The sequence below is a fragment of the Lycorma delicatula genome, chromosome 1 (genome assembly GCF_047948215.1).
Source record: "Lycorma delicatula isolate Av1 chromosome 1, ASM4794821v1, whole genome shotgun sequence".
Taxonomy (NCBI): Eukaryota; Metazoa; Arthropoda; class Insecta; order Hemiptera; family Fulgoridae; genus Lycorma; species Lycorma delicatula.
Window position 1 is genome coordinate 330,271,846 of NC_134455.1, and position 14,030 is coordinate 330,285,875.

The following is a 14,030-nucleotide window of genomic DNA, read 5'->3' on the forward strand; positions in this document are numbered from 1 at the left end:
GCTTTATGAGAACTGACTGCAGGTTTTTGAAACTGAAATTTCTGCATATTAAATTAATAAATACGTTATTAAAATAGGTTAAATTATGTTTTCATCACCTAAAACATTTTAGTCTTAGAAACTGATAAATGATTGTAAAAACATTTATCGTTAGTAATAAAAAAAAGAAAAAAGTCACTTATGATAAAAGTTAAAATATTATTTCACAGTTTTGTTATTGTAACTTTGCAAACGCCTGCAAAATAGTAGAGTTTACTCTTGCATTATCACCTTAATTAAGAAATAGTTTATGAAGTACAAGTAATGGAATGTACTCCAAATATTGTTTTCTATGTGGGCTGTAAATTATTAATAATTCATAAAAATCCTTGTCATTCTGTACCACTCTCAGTATATATTTTCACTTTTAATTACTTCTTAAATAGAGATGAAGAACCTGAATGTTGAGATTTACAGCATAGTGCATATCAGTATTGTGTTTTCGTGCACATTGGAAATGGGAACATTCATATTTGATATTTGAAGATGGTGTTGCTTGCAAATTTTGTTTATGTACAAGCTCTGAATTATGTAGGGTTTTCTTATGATAATAATGATGTAATTTATATGCATAAATATATATATATAAATAATTCTCCTTGATATGCATAATTTACTAATATCTATGTGGAAAAATTAAGCTCCAGTGTTTGAGAGCTGTTATTTGTTGGGTGTTGAAAATAAAAGACCAACGTGTAAGGAACGTGACTGTGCAATTGGGTTTAAACTGGTGTACATTGTCTACATATTTTATTTGTATGAGTCGTTCAGCCTTCCAATCGATTTCAATAATGTATTGAAATATTTGTTCTCCTTCAACGGAAAGAGCAAGGGAATGTGGGGGAAAAGAAGGGAGGGAGTGAAGGGAGAGTATGAGGTTTCTGTGCATAAGAGAGTTTTTGTTTTAACGAGTTAACCTCTACTATTCAAGAGGTCAAACAGATGGCTGTCAATCTTCTTTAGATTGAACGTTATGCAACTTGACATCTCATAGGATTTGCTATTAAGTATCTGCTGTTACTTAATGATTGTGCTGTAACATTCCTATAAAATCTGCAATTATAGATTAAATACCTTAACATTGTACAATTATACTGTATTACATTTAAAGCTGTCAGCAGCAAAGCCGCTCTCTCACTCTCTCTCTTTCTCGCTCTCTCTCTCTCTCTCTCTCTGTGTGTGCGCGTGCGCGCGCGTGTGTAATTTTAAAAAACAATTTTTTTAACAAATCGTTACATTTTCAAAAGACCTATAATGAATTTTAGAAATTTGATTTATTTTGGTTCAATTTAATTTTGTTATTACTATTGTTATTGTATTACTTCATTAAATTGTTATACAAACATAACTTAATATCAAAACTCATTGATAATTTACTCTTCAATGGCTGTTTTGTATTGATTTTACTGGCTCCACGTGTACAAATTTTTTATCCTACTTTGTCTTGTGTCAAACTAACAGTTTTTTGTAAAATGTGTGATTGTTAAACAGGGCTTGAAATCAACATTATAGTTAATTCAGCTAGCAGGAATCTTTCATGTAAGTACTGCTTGCTTATCACCAAATGTTGCTGTTAAAATTGCACACATCAATTTTACGTTGAGTATAACAGGTTAAATACTTGTTGTTTTCAGAAATATGAACATCAATACAATTTTGTACAACCTTTATGTTAATATGGTTTTCTTTATAAACTTTAGTTTGGTCATGTATAAAAATTAAAGATCAAGTTTCATTATGCATGGCTGATATTTGTGATTTTTCCTTTATATATAAACATACTGATTTTATCAGTTTTAAAAAATTACATTTTACAAAAAAAAAAGAATGAAAAAGATTAAAAAATATACAGAGTTTGATTAAAAATTTCAAGTCAGATGTAGTTTTTTGAAGTATGAAGACTTGAAAGTTCATGGTTATTGAACTTTTTAATTCTTATATATTCAATACCTAAGTTCTTGTAGATTAAATTTAAATTGCTCTACTATTCAAAACAAAAATATTAGGTTTAAGATCAGCCCTTTTGATCACTATATTTTATTGTCATTTCTGGCAAAGTGAGAGGGGGGATTTTTTTTAGAAACTTTTAATTTCATATTTAGTGGGCTAAGGAACACCAGTTGATCAGTAGCGAACAAATTAATCTGAACAAAGGGAATTTTTGTTCTGTTGTAAGGAATTTTCATTCTGTGGCAGACTGCTTGCTATTTCGTGTTTCAGATTATCTTGTTAGTTCGTATGAAAAACAGAATTAGTGGTTTTTGTGCTTTTATGATTCATTATCAGTTAGTTAGTTTTTGGTGATTTTGTGAGTTTCTGTTAAAAGTTGGTTATTAATTTCTAGTTAATACAGTGGTACAATGAGAGGCTCAACTTTGTTTTCTCTTATATTATCCAATTCTGGATAATTTGGTTCAGCAGTATCCGTTACATATTTTAAATTCTTTTTCCATTCCTGTTGGCCCGTTTTATCGATGGCTTTTATGCATAAATGTTTAACATCATATATTTTAAAAGTAATATTCTCTGACCCTTCGTAATTTTTGATTTATCTCCAAATTAACTCAGTTGGGTAAGGTCACAATAATAGGGAGGAAATCGAAGCACAGTTTTACCGTTGGATCTTGCTAACTCATCAATTTTATACGAATTAAAATTACTTTTAATACGCGAAAAACCTTTGCAATAATTGGACCTTAAGTTCATCCATTTCAAATATCACTCCTTTTGAACTAAGCCACATTTTGATATCATTCTATTTCCAAGATACAGCTGAATTTTTCCCCATTTTATATGAATGATAAGGGGCTTTGTGTAAGACAATAACCGATTTATCATCCAGAAGAGGTAACACATCGTTAAACCATTTCTCAACAGATGAGAGTTCATCTTGTTTTGATAATCTCCTGTAAATTTAGATTCAAAAATCCAGAGACCACCATTGCAAACCCATTGTCACTTCCCGATATGTGTAATTATGAGACCCCTACCTTAACCCGATGCAGCCTTATTACTGGTTGATAAGTTACACAGAAAGTCTTCTTTTGATGAATTCATAGCTTTATCTTTCCAAACGAAACTTTCTGTGTTACCTTCGTTAACCCAAGTTTCATCCATATAATACATTCTACGCCTTCTTGTCTCATTTTCTTTATTTCAGTGAGATAATGTCTTCACCATATAATGATATGATCCCTGTACATTAAAGGACTTTCCTGACCCCGTTTTTTGGTATTTAAAATTGATACTTTTTAACAATTTTTTAAATCTGATAGAATCGATGGAAATCTGGTAGATCGTTATCGTCATTTACAACTGGTAACACTTTGTCTATTGTAGGCAGTTAGTTTCAAAATAAATTTCGTGCACTTTTTTACGAATCATTTTTTGATAGAAATCGTCAACTTTTTCTTCAATTGACCCGCGGGATTTTGATTTCTTAGTTGACCGTAATTCATTAGTAAACTAATACTCGCGAATCACATTGTAAACTGAAGCAGCACAACTTCCACTTTAGTTAGCAGTTAAATTTTTAACCGAATAATTTGGTTCAACAGTAGCCATTAACATGTTTTAAACAGTATTTCCATTCCAATAAATCAAAATCAACTCATTCCAGTAAACAACATTCGAAATCAACACCATTGCACTACTCTGTAATTTGCATTTGCAAGTATTTAAAATTATGTGTTTTTCCGCACATCTTAAAGGGCTTTTTTCATGGATTTTTTTGGTAGGGGATATCAATAATCTTGCACTATTATCAGCTGAATCAGTATCAGACATGGTGTCAAAATAATAGTATAAGTCTTACAGACACAAATGTAAGAATACACTATACCCACGTTCCAGTAAACTTAAAAAAATTGCATTGTATTAACTTTAAATAACATTAGAGTATATAAATAACAGAAACAAAATTTGAACATGAGAACAAAAAAGTGATCATAAGAAAAGATCAAGGTTATTAATAGAACCAAGAAGATATAACATTGTATAAACATTTCATTACATTACTACTATATGACTAATTACACAGTGATTAATGTATGAGAAATGATTATAGTGTTATATATAGATAGGGCCATGTTTTCAATCTGTACTATACATGGGATGTGACTTGCAGAATCATGAGAAAATCACTCACACAAATGCATGTTTGTTTATTCTTAAGTCTATAAGCTAACTCAATACAGTATAGTTCCATGTATATGTGCAAAGCATTCCCAAATCATTAAACGTATTAAAATTTGCCTGAATTGATGATAGATGTTACAAAATAAAACTGGTCAAAGGAAATAAAAAAAAAAAAAACTAAGGTTATTACTCTTGGATAGGGTAAACATTTTTGTAAAAATCTTTAACTTGCAGCCCAGAAATATAAATCAAAATTCATTGTCATGTAGGTAATAGTAGGGTCTAAATGTAGTCCCTCTGCTAACATGCTTCGCACACCTACACTCGAATTGATCTATGCATTTGAGGAATATTAAAGTGTTGTTCACTATAGGAGCCCACATGCATCAAAACTGAATTTTCAAGCAATGACTTTTCCAATTAATTTATAAAAAAATAAGTTTTTTAAGCAGGGCTTGAACTAGTGTTAATTGCAAACAAACTTTTACAATTGATAATAAAATATTTTTATTTGGATTAATGGAATACTGTTCTCTAACACAAATTTTAAACCTTCTGATGTGACTATAAAATAGCCATTATTTTGGTAACTAGGTAATCTGGAAACAGTGAAATAGATTAATCACTGTCCACATGCATTGTGCACTAGCTCTATTTAGCTGGAACAGATTCCTTCTCCAACCCTAACAATAGTATATATATATATGGTGACTTGATCACACATACATACTATTGATTTCTTGTTTCCAGCTGTAGTAAGGCCATACAGTACAATTTACAAATGTAATACAATTTCTGAAGTTTTGTACATACCAAGCCAAAAATGGTTGGAAACTTAAGATTTAAATTTGAAACTCTTATTGATTTAAATTAAAAGTTGAATTTTTCCATCTACAACTTACCATGTTAAAAATATGAAATAGACATTTAAATCAACTGCAGTACACTTCGTACTATAGTTGATTAAAAATTATGCATATATTTTATTATTTTTGGATTTATTAGAATATTGTATGACATCTACGTATCAAAATTAAACAAAAAAACTACAAAATTAAATTAGTAGGGTACTCTTATCTCTTACAATATATTAAATAAAAATAACGAAACATAAGAAAAATTGTGAATGTATGAACATAGCAAGTTTAGTATAAGCTTAATTTATATATTCTTTTCAAATCCATAGAATCATCATCAGTCACAAAATAAGGTAATGCATTACCACCTTTACTGTAAAAACTGATTATCAGTTTTTACACGTAATCTCCATTCATTTTTTTGTTTATAACTGTTAATTGCAACACAGTTGACTAAATGTTTATATGATATTCTTTATAAATATAAAATATAAATGATATATTTATTGTAAATCTGAATTTACAATAATTTTTTTGTGAAAATAATTATTATGAATTGTTTAAGTATATTTTCATTTTAAAAAACTACCTTGATATTGATTTCACATTTAGATTTATATGCTGTCAGGTGTGTGGTGCTGAGTATACTCATTTTATTTTTTAATAATAATTATACAACAATTATTGTTTATTAAGGTTCATTGGTTATAACATTTTTCTTACTTTTTCTGTGTAGAAGTTAATTGTACTAATTTTGAATTGGATACCAGTACTGTTGAACGGGAGAAAACTCGTAGGACAAGATTGTATTATACTGCCTTGACAGGTAAGTTTCGGCTTACTTTTAAAGTTACTTGTTTTATTTTTAAGACCTTCTAATATCTTAGTTGTTATGAGATTATTATGTGATTTGTGAATCAGTAAAGGTGCTACTATATAGATATAGTATGAAAAATAAATCTATATCATGGGCTGAACTGAACAATAGCTGATATTGCTCTTGTGATATAAATAAAATCAGTTTACGGTTTTTACTAAATTCTTTGTACTTGTTTGATTGCAGTTGTGTATAAAGATGTCTGTAATTTTAATAAATGTGAGTGTATAAATATTGCACCAAAAGTTTTTTTTTGTGTGATTGACAGTATTCAAAATCTATTAATGAAGAGTGAAGTTCTTCCTGGGTGGCACCCTTTACTGTGAAATTGGGTGGCTCTAGGCTCATATTTATAACAGAATACCTGTAAAAACTCATGACAGTCACACACATTTAAGTTGTGTTTTGCTTTATGTACATTACATTGTGAAATTTTGTTGAGTTTTTCATCTGGTGGTGGGAAGTCAAAATAATGTTATTGTATTCAATTTTAGTTGTAAAGAGTAATTTTTAATTAATTTGATTAAGAGTCTTGCATTGCCTTGTTATAATATATTGGTATGATGAGTGTATCTGTATCAGTGTTTTATTGTATGGGTGTATTGTTTGAAAGTATGTATGTGTTGAAATATTTTTGCAAGTGTTATGTCATCTATGTCTTATTTAAAAGCAGACTTATTCTGGAATTCTTAGCTTTGTGTTTAGCAGTTACTGCTCTGAATCTGATTCTATTCTATGGTGAATGTAAAGAGTGAAATATTTGCATTCCATAAAGTAGTCCGTAATCATTCACTTATTAAGATTTTTATTTACAGAAACAAAAACAATAGTTCTTGGATCATGCAGAAGCAGAATTTGACTAAAATCTGAAGTTTTGGTTTTCTCAGAGAAAAACTGGTAATGTTACTGTAATGGGGGTATTGATGATAGTAATGATCCTAAAACGATGAAAAGTTGCTTACTGTCTTGTCGACTGTTATCTAAAATGTAAGCTTAAATATTTATAATTGTCATAAACCTTATATATACATAGTTTTTCATGTCAAAGGAAGTATTATGAGTGTTTATTACAGTTTTTCAAACTTTAAATTCAAACAATGCTTATGATAAATTTTGGGGAAAGTTGAGTAATTGTTATTTATATATATATATATATACATTTTTTTTCAATGTACATATCAAATTCAGTTAATTCTTCAAACTATCCACTTGGGTTGCTGTGCATTTTGATAACAAAAAGTTTCTAGAAAGAAAAAAAATTTTCTCAGTGCCCACATAATGTACATTCTGCTCATGAATATGAAATCACTATTTATTTTAGCATCATTAAATAACTAAATATAGATCAAGGAAAACACTGTAAGAGATGTATTGAGTTAAATGTTGCACTAAGAATTCTAAATGCTTTAATGTTAGGATGTTTATGAATTTTGTGGATTTCAGATTATATAAAATCTTCATGAGATGTTATTCTTTTATAAGAAATTCATTTTTTCTGTGTTTGTAGACTGAAATTACTTTACAGTACTGAGCATTCCTACCAGAAAATAAATAGAATAGTGTGTTCTGTTAAGACAAAATTTCATACAAACTTCCATTTTTATAGCAAATGATCTTTAATAATTTACTGTCACAGTTATCTCCCTTTAATTTTTTTTAATCTTGTTATTACGATTTATTAAAAAGAGCAGGGAAATGGACAGAGTATTATCAGAATAGATGTAAAATATGATGAGTAATTAACTACTGCTAGATCTCGTAGAGTGATGAGTTGATGATTAAAATAAAGGAAAATGCTCCAGCTTCTTAATCTAACCCCTGAAAATTATTGACTTATTTTCTTTATGGCCTGAAAAAATATTTAAAATAAAATAACTGCATTAAACGTATCTCAGTTCTGAAAAAATATTTAATGGTAATTATTTTTAGTTTTAAATGATTAGCTGCTGATTTCTGACTAAGCAGCTGACTAAGTTTATGTCTTATGAGCAATTATTTTCAATTCAGAACCAGTAGGAGGAGACAGAGAAAAAAGTGAATTAGAGAGAAATTGATTGATAATTTGTTTATATTATGAGGTGAAATCAGGAGTCGGCCAGTTCTCTCTTTCAGTTAATATAAAAGCAATGTTAACTTAATAATATAACATGGAAAAATATAATATCAGAATATTTAAATAAATCATAAATTACAATTTAAAGATCATTATTAAATAAAAGAGATAATTAATCTTATTTATGTGCAAAAATTATTTGATAAAAAATTTACTTTACTAGATTTTCAGAATGCATAAAATGTTGTGCATGTATTATTATTATTTTTTTTTTAACTAATGAAGAATTGGAAAATGTTATTATAAGTGTCAATTTTATTATCTTAATGTAAAAGTATTGTTTCCGCACAAAATTGTTCACAGAGTTTTTGTGTGTATTATATTATAATGAAGTCTTCTAGGGAAAGCTTATCTTTATTATTTAAAAGATAAAAGTTTCTAAACTGTAATATGAAAAGGAGAATTTTTTGCACCAAACTTCCTAACTCAGAATTTATAAAATTTTTGTACTGCAATCAAACAATTTGTAGTTTCAAAGGTAAGGAAAGGGCCTTCCTTCACAGCCACATTCATCACTTGTAGATAGTAATCGAATGGCATTAGTGCCTAAAATAAGATTGATGTAAGTGAAGTTTCCTTGTAATTATGATAGAAATTTGCTTTACATATGTATATATATATATATATATATCTTTGAAATATCCTTATATTTCATATAGACATAACATCCAGTATTATAAATAAAATTTTCAAATTTTAATGACAGTCCTGTTCAAATTCAAAATTAAGGAACATACTTATATTTAGATCAAAACAGTTTCCACATGCTTTTAATCGTATAACTAGCACTATTGTTTTGAAGTGGAGTTCCAGTCCAAATTATTGCAGGTGGTTTTTTTGAGTTTGTAAAAAGTGAATTAAATTTTAATTGTATCTGTCCATGTAGTCCATATATTATGTTCTGTGTTTTTGTGTAATTGATTGTTCATGCATAATGTTAAAAAATGCTAATTTTTATTTGTGCAGTAAATATAAAAAAAGTAATGGAACTTTTTTTTAAAAGAAATTTAATGAGTATTTACATTATTGTAAAATTAATCTCCTTCCCTTTATACATTCTACCCAACATCCCTTTCACTTTGAGAAGTGACTCTGGAATGCATTTGATGAAATAGCTTTCAGGGTGTTCTGCAGACTTTTTTTATGGATCTGTTATCTCAAATCTGTGTCCTTTTAATGGTAATTTTATTACTGGGAAAAAAGTCAGCAGGTGTTAGGTCAGATGAGTATGGTGATGAGGAATTACTGAGTGACTTTTCTTTTATATAATACTCACTAGTTAGCATCAATATGTGTGTTGGTGCATTTTCATGGTGAAGGAATGAGATAGATCGCTATATGACTGTCTTTCCACTCTTGCATTAAGAGTTTTAGAATGAACTTTGTGGTGACATGATTTATTAACTTTTCAAATTTGTTTTTTGTGACATTAACCTATTGAAATTCCAGTCTCTTCTGCTATCTCTCAAACTGTTAAACAGTGGTATTGCTTCAGCAAATTGTTCCAGTGAGCAATATGGGACGTGTCTGATGCCATCAGAGGCCTTCTGTGACAAGTGTTGTCTTCAGTAGATTCTCAACCACTTTTAAAATTCCTGAACCAGTCAGCATTGTTTTTAGGTCAGAAAGTCCTCCTTGTAAGCATTATAATCATTTTGGATTGGTAGAAGTTTTACCTGATGTAATACAAAATTTAATTTTAACACCTTGTTCCCGATAGTCATTTATCAAAAGGTACAAACAACACCTACTTCAAATAAAAGCTATGCAAAAACGGATTAGGTAGACTAGCACAGGAACTGGGGAATTGTTAGTTAATTTCTATGCTAGGCAGTGATGCTGACTATACTTCTCAAAAAATACTCTTGAGTAATAGTTTGTTTTATTTTATATTTTATTATTCTGAAAGGTATATTTTATTAAACATTTTTTAAATTTGTAACTTTTTATGAGTTTTTAATGATTTTTTTGCCATTATCTTTATTTTTTTTTAATTTTCCTTAGGATTGTGTCAAAAAGTGTGTTGCTTCATATGCATATGAGTATGTGATGTATTTTGAGTTCTTCTATGTTCTCAGCTGTTAGCCTTCTTATTTCCAGCATCCTAATAGATTTTGTTTAGATCCAATAAGTGTACTCATAAATAAAAAAAAGCATGGCTGCAAAGTAATAACTTTGCAGCCATGCTGCCATATGGCACATATTGCCATATGTGCCATGCTGGCACAGATGATTGATGACACAATCGTATATTATACCAACGCAGCACTAAATAGTCTGACTATTCTTAATGTACATTAACAATAAGCTCCATAAATTAAACTTCATGGCTGAATATGGAAAGAATTAAAAAAAGGGTTTCTCTTCTATTTTCACATTAAACCCTCCATAACATTCATTTAACTATGGGAGACATATTCACAAAACTTTGCCTCCTTATTTAAACTCTGTGTTTACCAATACGACTCACAGTCTACTAAACATCTCCATGTCACCCAAATTTTTCAAAGAAAAAATAAAAATAAATAAAAAATTATTAAATGTAACTCATTTTTTAATTGTGTGGAATTGTGCTTACAAAAGAATTTACTATGTTATTATTTGGCTCTTTCTTCAGTGATAATATGTAATCAAATTACTATATTTATATGGTTTTTCATTTAGTTTGTTGTTTTTATCAAATTTAGTATGTATTTAAATTTTATTCTGTTTAGTTGTGTTATGTGCTATATGTAAAGTGTGGATGCTGAGAATGATATCTTTATACATATGTCAGATTTCTGTAAAATGATTTGCAAAGACTGGTTCTGTAGTTATTTATAGTGTTTTTAGGTGTTCTTTGAATTTGTGGTATCTCCAGTAGATACATGTCCAGATTTTATTAATCTTTGTTAGTGGACAGAAAATTTATACATAGTGTGCATACACAAAGAATCAGTGAAATAGCTAATATATTTTGATTAATTTAGCTTTCAGAACAAAATACAAAAAAAAATCATACAAACAAAATACATTCACTGAATAAATGCAGTGTCCCGGGAAGACATTTACTACAAATAAATAAAATACTAAATTGGTCAAACCAGAGATTAAATTGAAGAAAATTATAGTGAGTGTATAAGTCCACTATGCACCAGCATTTGTCCATTACCTCCTACAGTAAAATCACTGAACATAAATTGTAATTGCAACATAAATTTTCTTATAGTATATATATTTATATTTATTATTATTATGCTTTTACGGCCAACATGGGACCACTTAAGTCAATTTTAGTTGGATCTTTTCTGAGAAAAGCGTGTTATTTTACTCTTTCGAGCTGCCCAGTATTTCTTCATCCGTTCAGATCTTGCTTTCTTTTCTTCATCCGTAAACACCCTCTTCGTTGTATTTTGTCGTTTGTCTGTCTTTTGTTTAAATCTAATGCTTTTATCTTTTAGCTTTGTAATTTTTCCAGTTTTATTCTGTAGGTCAGTCAGGGAAATTCCCAATTCTTTCATATCTTCTCTAATTTCTTTGATCCATCCTACTTCTAGCTTTTGGAACCAGAGCTTTTCAATGATATTTCTTGACAGTCTTGTTTCCGGTGTCCTTATGAGATGACCAAAGAAAGAGATTCTTTTTTTCCGCATAGTATCAGTAACAGGCTCTATTTCTCGATACACCACCTCATTTGGCACAATCCCCCCATTGGCCTTCTTTTTGGTGTTTTTTATTGATACACGTTCTGACAATTCTCCTCTCTATTTTCAGAATTTTTTCGATTCGGTTTTTCTGAGTGATTTTGAAAAGGGTCTCGCTTCCGTAGGTGACTTCTGGCTGTACTACAGTTTTATAATGTTTAAGTTTTGTTTTAGCAGAAAGGCATTTTTTGTTATATGTTGACCAAGTTAATTTTTGGGATTTAATCATTTTATTTGTCCTGTTTTGCCATGTCACTTTTTCATTTAAATTATAAGTTATTATTTCCCCTAGATATTTAAATTGTTTTACTATTTTAATTTTCTGATTGTTTACCGTAATGTGCTCTATTACCAGAGGATCTATGGCCATTAGTTCAGTTTTTTCGAAAGAGATATGAAGCCCTATCTTTTGTGCTAGGTTTTGAAGGCTCATGATTTGTGTTTTGGCTTCTTGAATATTATTTGCTAAAAGAGCAAGGTCATCTGCAAATCCTAGGCAATTTAGTGTGATGGTTTTTCTTAGTACCCATTTTTATATTTTTGGGATTTATTTCATACCATTTTCTCATGACAAATTCGAGGGCGCAGTTAAAAAGGAGTGGTGAGAGGCCGTCTCCTTGCCTCAATCCAGTTTTTATGTAGAAGAGTTGAGAGAGTTCACCTCTGAATTTCACTCTGGACTGGGTATTGGTTAAAGTTAATTTTATCATGTTTACGAGTTTAGGGTGAAGGCCCAGGTTTCTCAGAATATTCAGCATGGATGGTCGGTGTATACAATCATAGGCCCTTTTAAAGTCGACGAAGGTGATTATTAGTTGTTTTTTCCGTCTTTTATATAAGTCCATCATAAGTTTTAGGGATATTATTTGCTCCGGGCAACCTCTCCATGGCCTAAATCCCCCTTGGTATTCCCCAAGTTCCAGTTCAAGTTGGTCTTTGCATCGGTTGTATATGATTCTCGACAGGATTTTGTATGTGCAATCCAGTATATATATTATATTATATTTTATTAATCCGATCAACCCAATTACAGAATTAATAAAATAAAGTAAAATAGGATATCACCTAGCTTATTCCATAATCCAAGGAAGAACACTTTCACGAGTACCTCACATCAGCAGCTGCTGTATTATTTTTCAAATCTTTCCTTCCAAATTACATATTAAAATTAAAATTGTTCTTTGCAAATTGCACATTAAATTTAAAATTGTTAAAAGATCCTTTTCCAATTAAATCAAAACAAAAATAAAAGTAATTTTTTTTTATATTCAAAATTTTAAATTGTAAATTAAAATTAAAAACTGCATATATACAAAATATGAAGTAATTAATAAAAAAATTAAATTAAAAGTCAAAATTAAAATTAATAATAAAATAAAATATAACGCGTGTAGACTAGCTTTCTTTTTCCTGTTAACCTCCAGTAATTACCTTTCAGGTAATACTTCAGAGGATGATATGTATGACTGTAAATGAAGTGTAGTCATGTACAGTGTCAGTTTAACCATTCCTGAGATGTGTGGTTAATTGAAACCCAACCACCACAGAACACCGGTATCCACGATCTAGTATTCAAATCCATGTAAAAATAACTGACTTTACTAGAACTTGAACGCTGGAACTCTCGACTTCCAAATTAGCTGATTTGGGAAGACGCGTTTACCACTAGACCAACCCGGTGGGTTTTATGTAGACTAGCTAGCCAAAGTTATGTAGTTGTACAGAGTTGAAATATTATGAATTATCAATGTCTAAAGAAGTGCTGCTATCTACAGCAGCTTTTATGTGTGTCATCCTCATATTCTGTATGTAGGTTGATCAAATTAAATTTACTTTTATATTTAAAAATGTAAAATCTTTCTAAATGTCAAAAACCCTATTATTTGTATTAATATTGTATTTCTTAATTTCCAGTACTTCTAAATCTGTATGAATATCGGATATTGAATGCGTATTATTAATAAAATGATCAGAAACATTAGAGAAACCCAATTTTCTACTTTTATAATATTTTAAGTGTTCATCAAATCTAGTTTTAAAGAATCTAGTGCTTTTACCTATATAAATATGGTTGCAATCATTGCATTTTATTTTATAAATACTACATAAATTGTGTAAATCATATGAAGCAATACGTATATTATTTTTTTAAAGTTTTATTAAATGGTATTTGTCTGGTATGCAGGTTTAAATAAATTTTCATCATAAACCTTTGTTATGTTTTCAACAATATTATCAGTATATACATATTTTAAATATGCATTCTCAATTTTCTTATCACTAGACCAACCCGGTGGGTTTTATGTAGACTAGCTAGCCAAAGT

General features: G+C 29.3%; 1 protein-coding gene across 3 annotated transcripts in view; it reads left to right on the forward strand.

Moving 5' to 3' along the window:
- Positions 1-14,030, forward strand: part of LOC142334251 (facilitated trehalose transporter Tret1-like) — a 220,480-nt gene that overhangs the window by 167,909 nt on the left and 38,541 nt on the right. For all 3 annotated transcript variants that reach the window (XM_075382125.1, XM_075382127.1, XM_075382126.1), the window contains exon 3: positions 5,770-5,859. In XM_075382125.1, the coding sequence (XP_075238240.1) occupies positions 5,770-5,859 (90 nt within the window). The remainder of the gene's footprint in view (positions 1-5,769; positions 5,860-14,030) is intronic.